General features: G+C 45.1%; 3 protein-coding genes across 3 annotated transcripts in view; 1 reads left to right on the top strand and 2 right to left on the bottom strand.

Moving 5' to 3' along the window:
* Positions 1–21,758, top strand: part of LOC311590935 (olfactory receptor 6Z7-like) — a gene marked incomplete at its 3' end in the record, with an annotated part of 132,849 nt that overhangs the window by 60,243 nt on the left and 50,848 nt on the right. The window lies entirely within an intron of this gene.
* LOC311591226 (olfactory receptor 5V1-like) lies at positions 3,793–4,719 on the bottom strand (the record flags this gene model as incomplete). The annotated part of the gene is made up of 1 exon (XM_084770640.1): positions 3,793–4,719. The coding sequence occupies one exon, from the start codon at positions 4,717–4,719 to the stop codon at positions 3,793–3,795; it is 927 nt and encodes a 308-aa protein (XP_084626766.1).
* On the bottom strand, positions 17,955–18,881 carry LOC311591227 (olfactory receptor 5AR1-like; the record flags this gene model as incomplete). The annotated part of the gene is made up of 1 exon (XM_084770641.1): positions 17,955–18,881. One exon carries the CDS (start codon positions 18,879–18,881, stop codon positions 17,955–17,957), a length of 927 nt encoding a protein of 308 aa, XP_084626767.1.

Raw genomic sequence — 21,758 nt, 5'->3', positions numbered from 1 at the left:
GGAAGGATTCAGCCTGTAATACAGGACCCTAGGGCCCTATGTGTGTCGCATTTGTATCAAGACCTGGTGATATTTTTGGGGAGTCTCATGATCTGGGCGATCTGGGTATTACATTTTGGGGCTCATAAGGTCAGAGACCACCTCCTCATGGGGACTGAAGTCCCCCCCACCCCCCGGTGAGATCTGGAACATCTTCCAGACTCCCGCAGCTGTGACTATACAGGGCGTCTGCTAAGTCACTCCTGGCTGCCACAGATACAGAAGTCTCGAGAGGCCTGAAAACACAGAAATGTGACACAGACGCATAGACAGACAGTACACTTGCCCAGACACACATCTACCGACACACGTTTACCATTGGCCTTGTCCTAAGCACGTGTCAGCCAGCGATTATTACTTTTGTTCCAATTTGCAAATTTGCCCTGGTCACTGACTGGGGCTCCCCCCAGGCCTCCAGGTCCAAAAAAATGTTTGCCCATGTCTAGGGCTTATTGTCCCCAGTCCTCTGAGCTGTGATACATACTCTTTTCTAGGACCCATCCTCAACAAGTGACTTTTTAGGCATCCCCAGACCTTCAAGACCACCTCTGATTTGCCTCCACTTCAGACTTATCCTGGACACCCAGCCTTGAGTCTGGGGTCCCCCAGAATCCCACTGGGGCCTCCAACAATGTTATGGAGTTTGATGTGCTCCTCCTCTAGAAAAGATTGCGGAATCAATACAGATTGCGGTTACCCAAATGTATTAATTCTGCTAGCAGGCAGCCATCTCTAAACCAAATCAGAAACATTTCCACCTGAAGCAGATGCGGGAAAGGTTTATTTGAAAGACAAACACCACATTACTCACTGCAGAATTTAGAGTTACACAGGGAATGGCCCCACTCCCTAAGCTATGTGAAGAGCTGCCTCACTTTCCCGAAGGCCATAGGCAATCTTTACAGAGTCCACAGCAAGTGGCGAATCATTTCGCATGAGTTACATAGTTTTGAGGAGAGGGTCAAGAGGTCACGGTGTTCAGGAATATAAGTCAAAGGCCAATGTCTACTCAGGTAGATGCCAGGTATAAAATGGAATTTCCTGAGTCATCACGTACGCAATAGCATATATTGTATTCCACTGAGTTTCAAACATTGTAGAACTTGTGCCCTCATCATACCTGTGACCGTCACCATTGCCTCTTTGATAATGTGCATGGCAGGTGCACTCACATGCGGAACTACTCTCTGGTTGTTTGGAGATTTGATTTTGCGTGTTTATTAAGTGACACTGTAATGAGCATTTTGGTATTTAGATCCCCACAATTTAGGATTGCTTTCTTAAGAGAAATTTTGACAAAGTGGAATTGTTGGGATGTTCGGGTGCAATTGTCATGAGGCTCTTGATACATCCAGGCTAGTTTTTAAAATATGGGTTTGTTTTTTTTCTGCATGGGGCTAGTGACACATACAGAAACGTGTTCACACTTATCAGCTAGCATTGTGTAACTTAATGAGGTGTCCAATTGTAATAATTTGATTTTTAAAACTAGTTAAACATGTTCTTGGATGCTCATTGAACATTGTGTTTTTTTCTACAACTCTCTCTCTCTCTCTCTCTCTCTCTCTCTCTCTCTCTCTCTCTCTCTCTCTGTTTTTAGAGACAGGGTTTCCCTGTGTAACAGCCCTAGTTGTCCTGGAACTCTCTTTGTACACAGAGATGTCCTTGAACTCACATAGATCCACCTGCTTCATTGTTCCAAGTGCCTGGTATCAAAGGCCTGTGCCACAACCACCCTGCTTCTACAAAGCTCCTCAAACATTTATCTTTAGTATCTTTCTTTTACCTCAACGGCTTTCTTTATAGGATAAACAGTAATTGCCACACTTATTTTGGGCCCGTGGTTTTTTTTGTTTTTTTAACCTCAGCTTGTTTTAGACTTTCTTTGAATATCTCTTCCCCAGCAATGCTTCAATTTATTATATAACACAGTCATTTTGTTTTCTTTCTCAAGCTTACAAAATCTAACCCGCTGCAGACATTGGAGTGCTTTATTGTGGAGGTTTTTATTTAATTACCCAGCAACTACTCCTGATTTGACCTGTGTGGAAAGGATCCTTTTTCTTAAGGAGCTCTTCCCCGAATCAGGAATTAGTAAATGACAGATAAGGTCATATTGTACAGTGCAGGATCCATCTCAGGGCCATTGGGACGTTTGTTTGTCTGTCTGTTTAATTTGTCTAACAACAGCATTCTTTGTAACTTTTGTAAACTTGAGACTCCAATCATTGTACTATAAGTGTACATGTGATTTTTCCTGCCCTTAAAAAGATATGATGAATATGATTGTTATTCCATATTAAAATCTAATTGAAAAGCCTTCTGGTTTGTTGCAGTGAGTTTATAAATGAGATAATAAAAATGAACATTAAGAAAAATTTATTACACTATGGGTGTGAATAAGGGCATGTGTATAAGTGTGTCTAGTGTAAGTGTGTATGTATATGTGTACAGTGTAAGTGTGTGTGAGTGTGTGTGTGTGTGTGTGTGTGTGTGTGTGTGTGTGTGTGTGTGAAGGTGAGAGGAAAATGTTCTGGACCCAGTTCTAGCCATGCACCTCATAGGTTCTGGGAACTGAACTTGACTTGTCAGACATGGCAGCCAACATATTCAGCTGCTAAGCCATCTTGCCTGGCTGAGTACCAACATCTCTGCATTGAATATTAGTGCTAGTAAGATGATATTAACCTTTCATGTAGTCCTGCTTTTGTATCAGTTAGCAGTTGTGTATTTTTCATCTAATACAGTTATCCCTCTCTTTGTATAGATGTGTAGTTCTTAAAATGGATTTATTTTTACATATTTATTTATGCATTTTGTGTGAAGTGTGTATGTGTGTGTGTGTGTATGTTTGTATGGGTTTCTGCGCTTGAGTGCAGTACCTACAGAGGCCAGAATATGGCATCGGATCCCATAGAATTAGAGTTATGGCAGTTGTGAGCTGCACGATTGTAAAACTCAAACTCTAGTCCTCTGGATGAGCACTAACCACTGTTCACTGCAGAGCCATCTCTCTAGCCCCAGTGCATGGGTCTTATAGAGTAATCTCTTCCTTACATCTCTCACATTTAAAACCCCAGTGTCTCAGGAATATGGTTATTTTGGCATTGCCAGGGAATCCAGACACTTGACTGCTTCGCCGAATCCCCACTGCATGATTCCAGCCATCTTACAAAACCTGAGAGATGATTATTCTTCTTTAATATAGATGAATATCAATTGCATCATTTTTTTAATAGGAAGAAGCAGGGAAATGGCAGGGGGATAACAGACCAAAGCAGTGAATCTATCCATGTCTGGCTTGGTAACCAGCGAGTTTATTGGAGTGAGTCAGAGCAGCATGGCTGTGGGGTTGAGTAAGGGATGATAACAACTTGGGCAGTGACTCAGGAAAGCTGTGTTACTGGGGGTCCCTGCCAAGGAGCGGGCAGCTGCCTCAAGTCTACAGTTTGTTTAACCTTTGGGAGGTCCTCGGTGATACCTCTTAGTTTCTTCTTGGTCTCAGGCTTTTCCCATTCATGGACCAGATCACATGGTCCAAGCTGGGGGAAATGACAACACTAGAACACGCACAAGGTGGTGGCCAGCCAGTCAACAAGTGGGCTAATAAGTAGCCAGCTCCCCTTGCCCACTAAAGAGCCAATAAATGGCCAACAAGTGTTTTAAAGTGTTTCTGATGGTCTCCAGCCTGGCCACAGTAGAAATCCTATGCAGATTGGTTTCTGGAACCTTCCCACGACCAAATGCCAGGTTCTAAGATGGCACCTGTGGAAAAAGCTTCCTCAGAGCAGCTTTCATGTCCTTGTTCCTCAGGCTGTAGATAAGTGGGTTCAGAGTTGGCGTGAGGATGGAATAGAATACAGCGGTCACGCGACCTTGCAGCGGGGAGTAGCGGGCTGTGGGCCGCATGTAGGCGGAACTTCCGGTGCCATAAAAGAGGAGCACTGTGGCCAGATGGGAGGAACATGTGGAGAAGGCCTTCCAGCGGCCATCTGCAGAACGGATGTGAACCACCGTGTATACAATAAGGACATAAGACAGGCAGGTAAGGGCGAAGCAGGTCATGATGACGCAGCCACTGACAATAAAGCCTGTCACCTCGTGGCCTTGGGTGTCACCACAGGCTAGATGCATGAGTGGAGGAATGTCACAGAAGAAGTGGTCAATCATGTTGGGGCCACAGAAGGGCAAGGAGAAGACGTTGACTGTGTGGAAGGTGGAAAAGAGGAGCCCGCTGACCCAGGCCATCACTACCAGGGAGACACAAGTCTGAGAACTCATGGTGACCCCATATGTCAGGGGCCTATAGATGGCAAGACATCGGTCAAAGGCCATGGAGGTGATGAGGAAACATTCTAGAGAGCCAAGGCTGACAAAAGCAAAGAGTTGGAATGCACAGGCCAGGAGGGAAATCTCTTTGGTGTCTGTCATGGCAGCCACCAGAGCCCGGGGCAGGGTGGTGGATGTAGAACAGAGATCCACCAGGGAGAGGTGTTTGACGAAGAAGTACATGGGTGTGTGCAGACGGGGGTCAAGAGTCACCGCTACCATGATGGAGACGTTCCCCAGAACCGCAGCCAGGTATATGAGAAGGAAGGTGGCCATGGCCAGCAACTGTAATTCAGGGACAGTGGAGAAGCCCTGGAGAATGAACACAGTCACTGCAGAGAGATTAGCCATCCTGTATCTCTGGACAGTTGGGACAACAGGAAGCTGTGCAGAGAACAGGCGACCATAGCAAGGACCTACAAGGAAAGGAAGAAAAAGAAACGAGATAGTTTTGTGTATAGCTTCGGTCAAAGATGCTTCTTACTATGGTGGATAATAATTAATGAAGAGATATATTACCATTGAAAGGGTTGACATATGGCTGTGCCAGCCCTACCCCGGATGGAACAGCTCTTCAACATCAAGGAAGGAGGGAACAGAGAGTCAGTAAGAGCTCAGAGGACGGGAGGGTTACTCTGAAAATGGTCCCCTCTGGCTCTGATATGGCTGTTGTACACATGGACCTACAGCAGCTGGATTATGCGACACGGGATCAAGTCAGGTAGAATGTCGACATGGATGGCGAGGCACTTCTGAGGTCCCATCTCAGGACTAATGGTAGTTGGTAGTGGTGAGCCCTTTTCTACGCATGACGGCCACCAGAGGTTTGCAGTACCACAACACCTTACATATGGGCAGCACTAATGAGGCTCAGTGGGTTAAGATTAATGAACAATTATGAAAGAAGGACTTGAAGTCGTGGTGGAGACATGAGGTGGCTTCTGAGATGGAGCTGGAGGGGGAAATGACGGGTGGGTATGGCCAAGATATATTTTACACATGTATGAAGTTTCAAATAATACATTAAAAATGTTTTTTTAAGAGGGTGACTTGCCTCTGGAGTGAATGCCCTTGTTTCTTCATTAAAGCCCACATGCGTTGCTTGTCTTCCTCTGAGATTCCAAACTCAGATACCTACCGAGACACAAGCAAGAGAACCTGGCTGTGGGGGACGCGTTCGGAAACGGTGGAAATTATGAAAGTAAGGGTTTTGCCCGAGTGAGGCTTGCCAGTTCCAGATCTGTATGCAAAACCTCTTGACTGTCGTGTATCGTTAATTACATTGTAAAAACCATTGCCTGTCTGGTTGGGGAGGGCGCTCGGTTGTAAAGTGTTTGCTACATACGTGTGAGCACCCAAGTTTGATTCCTAGCACACACATGAAAAAGCTTGTCCAGTGACATGCATCTGTAAGCCCTGTGCTGGGGATGTACAAATCGGAGGCTTGTTGACCAGTCCATCTAGCTAAATTACCAGTAGCAGGTTCAGTGAGAGATCCCAACCCTGGGATTCCTGAATGCCAGGCAAGCACGCCACCATCCACATCACATGCACAGTACTCGGCCATACTGTGGCCTCTTAGATAGAATGCTCAGTGTGAGGTCTAATGGTCCACTCCTTCCCCCCCCCAGAACCAGAAATTATTTCTTATTCACCTCTGTACTCCCCCAGCATCTCCTGCTGGAAGAAACACACAGCTGCCTCTAGGTGTGTACTTCTCTTTATTGCTCACCCACATGCTGTGGTACAGGGACCCCAGTAAGCTACCTGCAGTCCCCACCATGGCCCCCATCCATTCTAGTCACCAGGCAGGGTGACTGCCAAACACCACAACTTCATCCCAATGCCCCCACCCCCACCCCCTGCCCCTCACCATTTCTCAATTTGCTCCCTAGGTATGGCTGGGCAACACAGACTCCACCTGCCCCCACCCACACTTCCTCTTTTCATGACTCACCAGAATCATGCCAGTGGCTGGGCTAGGACCATCTAGTTTTCCTGTCTAACCCAGGACTCAGAATGTGTTGTAAAAGTGCTTAGTAAAAGTACTAAGCAAACACCATTTTCTCTTCCCTCAGGAGGTTACCCTGCAGATGGTCTCCTTCTACCAGCCAGCCCCCTTCTCAGGATGATGACATTTCAGGATACAGGCATCTTCATGGGATGGTTTCCATGCATAGAGGAACTGCACTCAGTCTGATCATCAGACACTATCTTCATATATTACTGCTCAGAGAGACCGAAATGCACATTGATGTTTCAGGGGGAAAAAAAAAACCTGACTGGCAAAGGTGTTCGCTGCCAAGCCTGGCAACCTGAATTTGATTCCTGGTAAAGCCATGGTGGATGGGGCAAGGAGAATCCCACAAACCCACGTCTACATGTGTACGTGGTATATATGTACTTTCCACAAACACACTTACAGAAATAAAATGCAAAAAATAACCCAAAACAACAACAAAAACATATTGGAAGACATACAGCTGTCACCAAACAGTCCCACTGCCTTTTGGAAGAGCTGTGAGATTTCAATGTGAATTGTCCCCTGGTGCCCAAAATGCAGATGGGTGACCCCTCACTGGGCTGTTATTATCACACACACACATCGTTTGCCCTTTTCCATTTGCAAAAGAAGAGGTAGCAATGGGATTCTCTCCACCTCCACTACTCTTTGCAGCCCCAGGACATCTCGAGGGCATGGTTTCTTGTCTTGTAGATTCCTGGCCTTTTCCTTTCAGCTAGAGAAAGTTGTGTGTTCATTAAGCTTTTTTGTTTGTTTGTTTGTTTGTTTGTTTGTTTTGTTTTGTTTTTTGGATGGGGTTGTTTTGAGATTTTTTTTTTTTTGGTTTGGTTTGGCTTAGTTAATTTTTTGTTGTTTTATTTTATTTTTGCTCTTTAGATTGTTGGATCCTCTTTCTTTCAAAGACAGGATCTTGGAATTTATAGAAATGAAGTTTGAGACTAATCCAGAGGCGGTGTAGGGGCAAAAATTAATGCCATACTCTATAAGTAATTTATATTCTACCATTCATGCCATGGTCAGTGAGAAAGTTGTCCTCCAGGTGATTCCACTACTTCCTGCACTCTGGGAAAGACCAAGCACTGCCATAAGCTAAACCTACCAGCACCCTCCAGAAGAGACAACTAACACCCAGTGATGCCTGAGGATTCAGCCTCCTGGACACAACCTGCTGCAAGATCTGCATTCCTGAGACTCACAAACAAGTTTCCCTGGAGATCGGGTCCCCACCCAGCCTGCCTGAAGGACTGCATTCCTGAGACTCAGGACCCCTCCAACCCCCCACCCACCCACCCCCCGCTTATGGTTTTGTCCTTGCTTCCCTGTGACCCCCACCCCTAATTACAGTTTTTCCTTATAAACCCATTGCCCTTGAAACTCCAGTATCACTCTCTTATCCTGCTCCATCAGGAAAGACTGTGATCCAAAGCTCTGAGCCCATAAAACAGCATCCTGTGTATATTGCATCGGTATCCAGTCCTGGTGGTCTTTTTGGGGGTCTCACGTTCTAGGTAATCTTGGCATAACAGCTGCATGCTCAGAGTTCCCAGCCCACCCACCATTTCCCAGTCACCTAACTTCTTTGTTCTCTTCTTTCTTTACCTGCAACTCAATGGATTCTAATCTTTCGTTAGTGTGTGTAAGGTGAATACACAGTTGACAGGTTGCACCAGTTATGGCCACAGAGAGTCAGTTTTCTCCCTACACCATGCAGGTTCCTGGGACCAAATTCTGGCTTTGGCAACAAATACCTTCTTCACCAGCTGAGCCACCATGCTGGCCCTTTGATATTTCCTTGGAGACAGAGTCCTATGTTGCCTAGGCTGGCCTTGAACATACCAGCGTACTTAAAGTTCTCCATCTTCCTTCCTTGAGCCCAAGTACTGGGCTTGCAGATGTGCACCACTGTGCCTGGGATTATGCAGTATTGGGTATAGAGCTCAGGGCTTCAGGGATGCTAAGCACTCCACCAAGTGCATTTACCCCCTAACTCCTTTATCTGCAATGCATAGAGCCTACACCCTGTCAGGCAGTCAGTCGCCTTGATGCCATGAGGTTAGTTTGTGTACACAGGAACTACTGTGAGCCTTTATTATCTCCATCCAAATGGATACACCTCTCACAACTTTACAGGGCTGGAAGAGCAATAGCTGTAAGTGGGTAGGCTGCTAGGCTTGAGCCTCAGTTCTCTCCTTGGCTAGTGAGGGTCTCAGGAGCATCAAGTCTGGGGTAGAATGAGATGTTATGAGTTGCCAATTCATGAAGTCTGACCATTTTGTGTGTGTGTGTGTGTGTGTGTGTGTGTGTGTGTGTGTGTGTGTGTGTGTGGTGAGCATGTATATGAGCCTGTGTGTAGAGGTTGGCAAAGGTCAGCGGTCAGTGGTTTGAGTTCTTTCTACCTCCTCTTTTGAGACAAAAATCTCACTGAAAGTGGAGCTCACTGATTTGGCTGCTCATCCTTGTCTCTGCCTCCTCAGTGCTGGGATTAGAGGTACATGCTGTCCCTTGACCCCAGCTTTTTCAATGGGCTCTGAGGATCTGAACTCAGGGCCTCAGGTTAACATTGCAAGCCCTTTATCAGCTGTGCCATCTTTGCAGGCCTGGGTCTTAGAATTGCAAGGAAGGCACCGTCTCTCTTCCCATCTCACAGGGGAGAAACTGAGGCTCGGAGAGGAAGTGCGAGAACAGCACCCTGAGCCCAGGCCTCTCACTCTGCAGACTTTGCGCACCATCAGCCAAACAAGGACCATCTGAATTTTCCTACACTTCCCTTTACCTTCCCACCCTGGGAGGCAGCCATCTCTTTATCTCCCATCTCTCAGGCAGAAAACAGAGACAGAGAAAGATGAAGGAGATTGCTAAAGTTCTCCCAGCTTCAGCAATTCAAGTTCTCTGAAGAAGACACAGGTATTCAAGAGCCTGAGGACCATTTTACTTTGACAGACAGATGGAATCTTGCAGATAAAGAGCCAAAGTTATCATAGACTATTTCCAGCCCCCTTTTATACTCAGTATCAACCTCAGCATCCAACATTTTCCTCACTAGATAGAATTATAAGCCAGGCTATCCTAATAGTCAAGAGGTAGAAGCGAGAAGATTAAGAGTTGAAGCCAGCCTCAACTACATAGTGAGTCATAAAGGCCAGGTGGGACCTCAGGAGATTCTGCCTCAATAAACAGCCCCACAAAACCTCTTGAGTTTCATGCTAAGCTCAACAGACCCCCTGTCATCTGAACCCCATGGAAGAGGTTCACAGCCCAACTAGCACACCTATCCGATAAAAGCTCCTTCTGACTCACCTTCGTTCTGTGACTATCAAGATCATGTAAGAGAGGGAATGTGACCTTCTTGAATCTGTGCTCCTGAGTGATGGTGCTCTTCGGCTCAGAATAACCGACATCCTTGTCCTCCATAAGGCAGGTAAACTTTACGTTGTTGCTTGTGCTAGGCTAAGCCCTTGCTGACCCACCCCATCAACTGAAGGTGTCTCAGCCCTCCAGGCACATTATAACAGCTGTTAGGAGTTGGTAGCTGGGCAAGCTACCTGCCTCTTGACCTCTCTCCCCATACAGTAGGTGAAGCTGAATCCTCTTTGGTGTTGGGATGGGGTAGTGTGAGGCAGGTCTCTCAGGGAGCAGGGTGCTGTTTGGGTACACATCCAAGATGGGAATTCCTTACTCAAAGATGAAGCCGCTTTTAAATCTATGGCAAGGATGACTCTGGGGATGGAGCATGTCTGCTGAAGTTCTTAGGTTGGCTCTGAGCCACAGCTCCACCTCTGGGTTGTTCCTCTCAGATTTACTTGGGAGTTTGCCCAAGCTCACCTCTGGGACTTTGTGTCCTGTGGTGGCTCTAAGCTCTGAGAAGGAGGCTCTTAGGCAGACAGGAGATGAGCCCTGACCCAGCTGTGACCTGCCTAGAATATTCTGGTAATAATGGTAGTAAACATTATTATGCTATCTACTATTTTGCCTTGATGGGTACTTCCCATGTAAAACTGTCTGAGACAGATATAAATATGAACCACAGATAGGAATACCTTTTTTTTTAACTGTTGCAGATACTTCCATGCTGTAGATGAGAAATTAGGTGTCCATTCTCACATCAGTGGACTTTTAGGCTCTTTTCAATATTTTACCAAGGCTAAGGGTTCTGCAACTGCCATTCTCAAATCTTTTCCAAATATTATGGGCTGGAGAGATGGTTGTCTGGTTAAGAGCTCTTGCTACATAATCATGAGAGCAGAGTTCAGATTCTAGCATCCATAAAACAAACCAGACACCCTATGCACCAACCACAGATGTAAGGTGAGCAGGGACATGAGGATCACTGGGTCTTGGTGATTTCTGGTCTAGCAGAGAAAATGCAAGACCAGATTCAGGGAGAGACCCTGCCTCAAAGGAATAAAGGAGAGCGACCGAGGAGAGCACCCAACAGTCTCTTCTGGTCTCCACATGGTCTGCACCTACTCACACATGGATAAATATTTTTAAATAAATATTTTAGCTTTATATATGTATATGTAACCTATATAATATAGATCCATATTATATATTATAAATTACAATATAAATCATATATCAAATATTCAAATGTATTATATAGGTATATGTAATATATAAATATATGTTATATAATTTTATATGATACATTATATATATCTATATATGATATGTGTATTATATTATACAGAGATAAACTTATAATGTTGACATACACATACATGTTTAATCATATATATCATTTAAAAATATTGTCATAGGATATATATTTTTACATATGTTCTACAAATTTCTTTATGAATATTTAGTATAACTTTTGTTTGCTATTACCCTTGAGTTTAGTTGATCTTACAAATAAAATCTCATTTTCAAAACATTTTCTTATTGACTAGAGCAGATATTCATATATATTATTGATGTTTGTATTTTATCTTCTGTTATTTTATTTCCCATTTCCATCTATGCGTGTGGAATATGTGTGTATATATATATATATGCATTTTGTGTGTGTGTTGCCAGGTGTGTGTATTTACATGTGTATGCATGTTTGTGGAGACCTTAGGTTGATGTCTAGAATCATCATGAAATCTTTTGTACCTTATTCACTGATGGAGGGTCTCTCAGTCATACTCAAAGTTGGCCCATATGGTCCGTCTTACTAGCAAGTTTTACTAGCTTGGGGAATGCACTGTCTCTACCTTTGCAGGCATGTCACCACATCCATCCACATTTACCTGGTTTCTGGGATTCTCAACTGATGCTTGCAAGGCAAGGGCTATTACCACTGACCCATCCTCTAGCTCTCTCTTGCATCTATTTAGAAGATAGCACATACCTTTTTTTTATATAGAGGAACATTTTCCCCAATAAATTGGTATCACTGAATCAACGATTGTGCACACCCCTCCTGGGTAATTATGCAACTCAATATGAATGATCTGTGTGCCTGTGTATGTGTGTGTGTCTGCACGCATACAAGCAAGTGTGTTTCAGTTATGTATGTGAGAGTCAATTTTGTCTTTATGGCTAATTGGATAGTTTTTAAGTGCATTGTCACCCACTGGCCAAAGAACCATCTTTTTGTTTTAGCTTGCATCTCCTTAGTGCGATGGTTCACATCGATTTCAACTGGACAGGATCTAGTATCACCTTGGAGGCAAATCTCTGGGTGTAGCTGTGAGGATCCCTAGAGTGGGTTAACTGAGATGAGAGGATTTCTTCTATGGGCCGGGATCCCAGGTTATGTAAAAAGAAAAAGAGAGCCGAGCCCCAGCATTCATCTCTCTGCTTCCTGACTGCAGCTGCCATGTGACCAGCTGTCCTCTTTTCTGCCACCGTGCTTTCCCTGCTATGTCATTCTGAGGGTATACGTGATCATATCTATTTTTTTTAAAGAAGTATTTATTTGTGTATGGGCAATCATATACACATGCATGTGTGGTGTGTACACCTGTGTGCATCACAGGCTGGAGAATTTTTTCCTTTATCACCCTCTGCTTATTCCTTTTAAGCAGGGTCTTTCCCTGAATCTGGAAATTGTGGGTTCTCACCTAAGCTGGAACTGGGGTCACACGCATGTATGGGATACCAGGCTTATTACATGGGGACTTTGATCCAACCTATGTTCATGATGGTTGAACGGTGAACACTCTTGGTCAGTGAGTAATTTCTATGTTTGTTTGAGTGGATATTTATTAAAATGTACTACTTCATAAAATTTACTAGAGCACTTGTTTAGGTATGTTTTTTATTCTTGTATTTAATACATCTCCTTTTTTATTTTTAATTTGTTCACTGCACATCCCAATTTTAGCCCATCCCTCGACACCTCCCAGTTCCAACCTGCCTCTATCAACCCTCCTCCTCCCATAGTCCTCAGAAAGGGGGACCCATCCTCCCCTATCATCTGACCTCAGCCTATCAAGTCTCCTCTGACTGCCTGAATCCTCTTCCTCTGAGGGCAGGAAGTGATCAACAAGTGAGCACCAGCGTCCATATCAGAGGTGAACCCTACTCCCCATTTCTCCCAGGGGGAGAAATGAATTTGAGCTCCCATTTTAGTCAGGAGTTCCCTCCCTAAAAAGGGGTAAGCACACTTGGGAATTACCAGGAGAGAAGGAGCAACAGTCTTTTACCCAAGCTTACATACCATTTGGTGGCCCAAGCACAGGGCTTGGTGCCTGTGGTTTCTTGAACTAGGGTAGTTTGGGTTATCTTGATGCCCAGAGGCCTCTGGTGGACCAAGTGATGAGCTCTGGTATTCAAGAGAAAGTCAATTGGGCATCCTCCTCACTTTGAAGGCTACCTTGAACTTGGGAGGAGACTTGGAGCCCCAACTGTTTCAGGCTGATAGTTCCAAGGTAAGCTTTGATTCCCAGTATTTCTTAGGGTTTTGGAGGCACTTACTCTTCCAGTGATTTCTCTCCTTACAGTAGGCACACTGGTCCTTAAAGGCCAAGGATAAGATTGATTTGGCTTGTCCGGATTGCCTTTGGAGCAGCAGAAAACACTGCCTTGACCTTCTTGGGGTTTCTGGGTTCTGACAAGGACTTTCACCAATTTCCTAGGCTGCCTCTCTTCCAGACATTATTATTAAGTCTTTGAGCAATCTTCAGGACTTCCCACAAGTTTTTACCTTCAAAGCCTTCAATTTCCTGGATTGTCTTTCAAATGTCAGAAGCTGGTTGACCCACAAATGCCATGTTGATGGCTTCTTCCCTCTTCCCCCTTCCCCCTTCCCCGCAATAAATTTCCTTGTACCAGATCGCATGGCATCTTTACACATTATAACAAAACCTTCTATATCTGATGGAGATCAGTGTCCGAGTGGTTTGTGTGGCTATTCCTGAACCCCAATATTTGGTGCATTGGCTGGGAAGCCCCATTCCCTTGACCAGTCCTCAGTTTGATAAAGGAACGCCACCCAAACACCAGCCAGCTCCTGCATGAGGAGGAGGAGGAGGAGGAGAAGGAGGAGGTAAGTGTGCTTTTCTTGGTTTCCTGGTTTGGTCTTGTTTCTAGTATGGTCTAGACATTTGGTGACTAAGAATGGAAGCTGGATGCTTGTGTGTGTGTGTGTGTGTGTGTGTGTGTGTGTGTGTGTGTGTGTGTGTGTGTTTTTAACCCTTTATAAACCCATTACCCGTAAAAGCCCAGTTGCCACTCTCCTATCCTGTTGCATCAGGAAGGATTGTGACCCATAGGAAGGATTCAGCCTGTAATACAGGACCCTAGGGCCCTATGTGTGTCGCATTTGTATCAAGACCTGGTGATATTTTTGGGGAGTCTCACGATCTGGGCGATCTGGGTATTACATTTTGGGGCTCATAAGGTCAGAGACCACCTCCTCATGGGGACTGAAGTCCCCCCCACACCCCCGTGAGATCTGGAACATCTTCCAGACTCCCGCAGCTGTGACGATACAGGGCGTCTGCTAAGTCACTCCTGGCTGCCACAGATACAGAAGTCTCGAGAGGCCTGAAAACACAGAAATGTGACACAGACGCATAGACAGACAGTACACTTGCCCAGACACACATCTACCGACACACGTTTACCATTGTCCTAAGCACGTGTCAGCCAGCGATTATTACTTTTGTTCCAATTTGCAAATTTGCCCTGGTCACTGACTGGGGCTCCCCCAGGCCTCCAGGTCCAAAAAAATGTTTGCCCATGTCTAGGGCTTATTGTCCCCAGTCCTCTGAGCTGTGATACATACTCTTTTCTAGGACCCATCCTCAACAAGTGACTTTTTAGGCATCCCCAGACCCCCAAGACCACCTCTGATTTGCCTCCATTTCAGACTTATCCTGGACACCCAGCCTTGAGTCTGGGGTCCCCCAGAATCCCACTGGGGCCTCCAACAATGTTATGGAGTTTGATGTGCTCATCCTCTAGAAAAGATTGCAGAATCAATACAGATTGTGGTTACCCAAATGTATTAATTCTGCTAGCAGGCAGCCATCTCTAAACCAAATCAGAAACATTTCCACCTGAAGCAGATGCGGGAAAGGTTTATTTGAAAGACAAACACCACATTACTCACTGCAGAATTTAGAGTTACACAGGGAACGGCCCCACTTCCTACGCTATGTGAAGAGCTGCCTCACTTTCCCTAAGGCCATAGGCATCTTTACAGAGTCCACAGCAAGTGGCGAATCATTTTGCATGAGTTACATAGTTTTGAGGAGAGGGTCAAGAGGTCACGGTGTTCAGGAATATAAGTCAAAGGCCAATGTCTACTCAGGTAGATGCCAGGTATAAAATGGAATTTCCTGAGTCATCACATACGCAATAGCATATATTGTTTTCGACTGAGTTTCACACATTGTAGAACTTGTGCCCTCATCATACCTGTGACCGTCACCATTGCCTCTTTGATAATGTGCATGGCAGGTGCACTCACATGCGGAGCTACTCTCTGGTTGTTTGGAGATTTGATTTTGCGTTTTTTATAATTATAAGTGACACCGTAATGAGCATTTTGGTATTTAGAGCCCCACTATTTAGGATTGCTTTCTTAAGAGAGATTTTGACAAAGTGGAATTGTTGGGATGTTCGGGTGTAATTGTCATGAGGCTCTTGATACATCCAGGCTAGTTTTAAAAATATGGGTTTGTTTTTTTTCTGCATGGGGCTAGTGACACATATAGAAATGTGTTCAGACTTATCAGCTAGCATTGTATAACTTAATGAGGTGTCCAATTGTAATAACTTGATTTTTAAAACTAGCTAAACATGTTCTTGGATGCTCACTGAACATTGTATTTTTTTCTACAACACTTCTCTCTCTCTCTCTCTCTCTCTCTCTCTCTCTCTCTCTCTCTCTCTCTCTCTCTCTCTGTGTGTGTGTGTGTGTGTGTGTGTGTGTGTGTGTGTGTGTGTGTGTTTTTAGAGACAGGGTTTCCCTGTGTAACAGCCCTAGTTGTCCTGGAACTCTTTGTACACAGAGATGTCCTTGAACTCACATAGATCCACCTGCTTCATTGTTCCAAGCGCCTGGTATCAAAGGCCTGTGCCACAACCATCCTGCTTCTACAAAGCTCCTCAAACATTTATCTTTAGTATCTTTCTTTTACCTCAACGGCTTTCTTTATAGGATAAACAGTAATCGCCACACTTATTTTGGGCCCATTTTTTTTTTTAACCTCAGCTTGTTTTAGACTTTCTTTGAATATCTCTTCCCCAGCAATGCTTCAATTTATTATATAACACAGTCATTTTGTTTTCTTTCTCAAGCTTACAAAATCTAACCCGCTGCAGACATTGGAGTGCTTTATTGTGGAGGTTTTTATTTAATTACCCAGCAACTACTCCTGATTTGACCTGTGTGGAAAGGATCCTTTTCCTTAAGGAGCTCTTCCCCGAATCAGGAATTAGTAAATGACAGATAAGGTCATATTGTACAGTGCAGGATCCATCTCAGGGCCATTGGGACGTTTGTTTGTCTGTCTGTTTAATTTGTCTAACAACAGCATTCTTTGTAACTTTTGTAAACTTGAGACTCCAATCATTGTACTATAAGTGTACATGTGATTTTTCCTGCCCTTAAAAAGATATGATGAGTATGATTGTTATTCCATATTAAAATCTAATTGAAAAGCCTTCTGGTTTGTTGCAGTGAGTTTATATGTTATATTAAATGAGATAATAAAAATGAACATTAAGAAAAATTTATTACACTATGGGTGTGAATAAGGGCATGTGTATAAGTGTGTCTAGTGTAAGTGTGTATGTATATGTGTACAGTGTAAGTGTGTGTGAGTGTGTGTGTGTGTGTGTGTGTGTGTGTGTGTGTGTGTGTGTGTGTGTAGGTGAGAGGAAAATGTTCTGGACTCAGTTCTAGCCATACACCTCATAGGTTCTGGGAACTGAACTTGACTTGTCAGACGTGGCAGCCAACATATTCAGCTGCTAAGCCATCTTGCCTGGCTGAGTACCAACATCTCTGCATTGAATATTAGTGCTAGTAAGATGATATTAACCTTTCATGTAGTCCTGCTTTTGTATCAGTTAGCAGTTGTGTATTTTTCATCTAATACAGTTATCCCTCTTTGTATAGATGTGTAGTTCTTAAAATGGATTTATTTTTACATATTTATTTATGCATTTTGTGTGAAGTGTGTATGTGTGTGTGTGTGTGTGTGTGTGTGTGTGTATGTTTGTATGGGTTTCTGCGCTTGAGTGCAGTACCTACAGAGGCCAGAATATGGCATCAGATCCCCTAGAATTAGAGTTATGGCAGTTGTGAGCTGCACGATTGTAAAACTCAAACCCTAGTCCTCTGGATGAGCACTAACCACTGTTCACTGCAGAGCAATCTCTCTAGCCCCAGTGCATGGGTCTTAATGAGTAATCTCTTCCTTACATCTCTCACATTTAAAACCCCAGTGTCTCAGGAATATGGTTATTTTGCATTGCCAGGGAATCCAGGCACTTGACTGCTTCGCCGAATCCCCACTGCATGATTCCAGCCATCTTACAAAACCTGAGAGATGATTATTCTTCTTTAATATAGATGAATATCAATTGCATCTTTTTTTTAATAGGAAGAAGCAGGGAAATGGCAGGGGGATAACAGACCAAAGCAGTGACTCTATCCATGTCTGTCTTGGTCACCAGTGAGTTTATTGGAGTGAGTCAGAGCAGCATGGTTGTGGGGTTGAGTAAGGGATGATAACAACTTGGGCAGTGACTCAGGAAAGCTGTGTTACTGGGGGTCCCTGCCAAGGTGCGGGCAGCTGCCTCAAGTCTATGGTTTGGTTAACCTTTGGGAGGGTCCTCGGTGATACCTCTTAGTTTCTTCTTGGTCTCAGGCTTTTCCCATTCATGGACCAGATCACATGGTCCAAGCTGGAGGAAATGACAACACTAGAACACGCACAAGGTGGTGGCCAGCCAGTCAACACGTGGGCTAATAAGTAGCCAGCTCCCCTTGCCCACTAAAGAGCCAATAAATGGCCAACAAGTGTTTTAAAGTGTTTCTGATGGTCTCCAGCCTGGCCACAGTAGAAATCCTATGCAGGTTGGTTTCTGGAACCTTCCCACGACCAAATGCCAGGTTCTAAGATGGCACCTGTGGAAAAAGCTTCCTCAGAGCAGCTTTCATGTCCTTGTTCCTCAGGCTGTAGATAAGTGGATTCAGAGTTGGCGTGAGGATGGAATAGAATACAGCGGTCACGCGACCTTGCAGCGGGGAGTAGCGGGCTGTGGGCCGCATGTAGGCGGAACTTCCGGTACCATAAAAGAGGAGCACTGTGGCCAGATGGGAGGAACATGTGGAGAAGGCCTTCCAGCGGCCATCTGCAGAACGGATGTGAACCACCGTGTATACAATAAGGACATAAGACAGGCAGGTGATGGCGAAGCAGGTCATGATGACGCAGCCACTGACAATAAAGCCTGTCGCCTCATGGCCTTGGGTGTCACCACAGGCTAGATGCATGAGTGGAGGAATGTCACAGAAGAAGTGGTCAATCATGTTGGGGCCACAGAAGGGCAAGGAGAAGACGTTGACTGTGTGGAAGGTGGAAAAGAGGAGCCCGCTGACCCAGGCCATCACTACCAGGGAGACACAGGTCTGAGAACTCATGGTGACCCCATATGTCAGGGGCCTATAGATGGCAAGACATCGGTCAAAGGCCATGGAGGTGATGAGGAAACATTCTAGAGAGCCAAGGCTGACAAAAGCAAAGAGTTGAGATGCACAGGCCAGGAGGGAAATCTCTTTGGTGTCTGTCATGGCAGCCACCAGAGCCCGGGGCAGGGTGGTGGATGTAGAACAGAGATCCACCAGGGAGAGGTGTTTGACGAAGAAGTACATGGGTGTGTGCAGACGGGGGTCAAGAGTCACCGCTACCATGATGGAGACGTTCCCCAGAACCGCAGCCAGGTATATGAGAAGGAAGGTGGCCATGGCCAGCAACTGTAATTCAGGGACAGTGGAGAAGCCCTGGAGAATGAACACAGTCACTGCAGAGAGATTAGCCATCCTGTATCTCTGGACAGTTGGGACAACAGGAGGCTGTGCGGAGGACAGGAGACCATAGCAAGGACCTACAAGGAAAGGAAGAAAAAGAAATGAGATAGTTTTGTGTATAGCTTCGGTCAAAGATGCTTCTTACTATGGTGGATAATAATTAATGAAGAGATATATTACCATTGAAAGGGTTGACATATGGCTGGGCCAGCCCTACCCCGGATGGAACAGCTCTTCAACATCAAGGAAGGAGGGAACAGAGAGTCAGTAAGAGCTCAGAGGATGGGAGGGTTACTCTGAAAATGGTCACCTCTGGCTCTGATATGGCTGTTGTACACATGGACCTACAGCAGCTGGATTGTGCGACACGGGATCAAGTCAGGTAGAATGTCGACATGGATGGCGAGGCACTTCTGAGGTCCCATCTCAGGACTAATGGTAGTTGGTAGTGGTGAGCCCTTTTCTACGCATGATGGCCACCAGAGGTTTGCAGTACCACAACACCTTACATATGGGCAGCACTAATGAGGCTCAGTGGGTTAAGATTAATGAACAATTATGAAAGAAGGACTTGAAGTCGTGGTGGAGACATGAGGGGCTTCTGAGATGGAGCTGGAGGGGGAAATGACGGGTGGGTGTGGCCAAGATATATTTATACATGTATGAAGTTTCAAATAATACATTAAAAATGTTTTTTTAAGAGGGTGACTTGCCTCTGGAGTGAATGCCCTTGTTTCTTCATTAAAGCCCACATGCGTTGCTTGTCTTCCTCTGAGATTCCAAACTCAGATACCTACCGAGACACAAGCAAGAGAACCTGGCTGTGGGGAACGCGTTCGGAAACGGTGGAAATTATGAGAGTAAGGGTTTTGCCCGAGTGAGGCTTGCCAGTTCCAGATCTGTATGCAAAAACCTCTTGACTTTCGTGTATCGTTAATTAATTACATTGTAAAAACCATTGCCTGTCTGGTTGGGGAGGGCGCTCGGTTGTAAAGTGTTTGCTACATACGTGTGAGCACCCAAGTTTGATTCCTAGCACACACATGAAAAAGCTTGTCCAGTGACATGCATCTGTAACCCCTGTGCTGGGGATGTACAAATCGGAGGCTTGTTGACCAGTCCATCTAGCTAAATTACCAGTAGCAGGTTCAGTGAGAGATCCCAACCCTGGGATTCCTGCATGCCAGGCAAGCACGCCACCATCCACATCACATGCACAGTACTCGGCCATACTGTGGCCTCTTAGATAGAATGCTCAGTGTGAGGTCTAATGGTCCACTCCTTCCCCCCCCCAGAACCAGAAATTATTTCTTATTCACCTCTGTACTCCCCCAGCATCTCCTGCTGGAAGAAACACACAGCTGCCTCTAGGTGTGTACTTACCTTTATTGCTCACCCACATGCTGTGGTACAGGGACCCCAGTAAGCTACCTGCAGTCCCCACCATGGCCCCCATCCATTCTAGTCACCAGGCAGGGTGACTGCCAAACACCACAACTTCATCCCAATGCCCCCACCCCCACCCCCTGCCCCTCACCATTTCTCAATTTGCTCCCTAGGTATGGCTGGGCAACACAGACTCCACCTGCCCCCACCCACACTTCCTCTTTTCATGACTCACCAGAATCATGCCAGTGGCTGGGCTAGGACCATCTAGTTTTCCTGTCTAACCCAGTACTCAGAATGTGTTGTAAAAGTGCTTAGTAAAAGTACTAAGCAAACACCATTTTCTCTTCCCTCAGGAGGTTACCCTGCAGATGGTCTCCTTCTACCAGCCAGCCCCCTTCTCAGGATGATGACATTTCAGGATACAGGCATCTTCATGGGATGGTTTCCATGCATAGAGGAACTGCACTTAGTGTGATCATCAGACGCTATCTTCATATATTACTGCTCAGAGAGCCCGAAATGCACATTGATGTTCCAGGGGGAAAAAAAACCTGACTGGCAAAGGTGTTCGCTGCCAAGCCTGGCAACCTGAATTTGATTCCTGGTAAAGCCATGGTGGATGGGGCAAGGAGAATCCCACAAACCCACGTCTACATGTGTACGTGGTATATATGTACTTTCCACAAACACGCTTACAGAAATAAAATGCAAAAAATAACCCAAAACAACAACAAAAACATATTGGAAGACATACAGCTGTCACCACACAGTCCCACTGCCTTTTGGAAGAGCTGTGAGATTTCAATGCGAATTGTCCCCTGGCGCCCAAAATGCAGATGGGTGACCACTCACTGGGCTGTTATTATCACATGCACACACCGTTTGCCCTTTTCCATTTGCAGAAGAAGAGGTAGCAATGGGATTCTCCCCACCTCCACTACTCTTTGCAGCCCCAGGACATCTCGAGGGCATGGTTTCTTGTCTTGTAGATTCCTGGCCTTTTCCTTTCAGCTAGAGAAAGTTGTGTGTTCATTAAGCTTTTTGGGTTTTTTGTTTGTTTGTTTGTTTTGTTTTGTGTTTTGGATGGGGTTGTTTTGAGAATTTTTTTTTTTTTGGTTTGGTTTGGCTTAGTTAATTTTTTTTTGTTTTATTTTATTTTTGCTCTTTAGATTGTTGGATCCTCTTTCTTTCAATGACAGGATCTTGGAATTTATAGAAATGACATTTGAGACTAATCCAGAGGCGGTGTAGGGGCAAAAATTAATGCCATATTCTATGTGTAATTTATATTCTACAATTCATGCCATGGTCAGTGAGAAAGTTGTCCTCCAGGTGATTCCACTACTTCCTGCACTCTGGGAAAGACCAAGCACTGCCACAAGCTAAACCTACCAGCACCCTTCAGAAGAGACAACTAACACCCAGTGATGCCTGGGGATTCAGCCTCCTGGACCCAACCTGCTGCAAGGTCTGCATCCCTGAGACTCACAAACAAGTTTC

The sequence above is a fragment of the Acomys minous genome, assembly GCF_964271855.1.
Source record: "Acomys minous genome assembly, chromosome: 20".
Taxonomy (NCBI): Eukaryota; Metazoa; Chordata; class Mammalia; order Rodentia; family Muridae; genus Acomys; species Acomys minous.
This window is presented reverse-complemented; position numbering and strand designations above follow the sequence as displayed.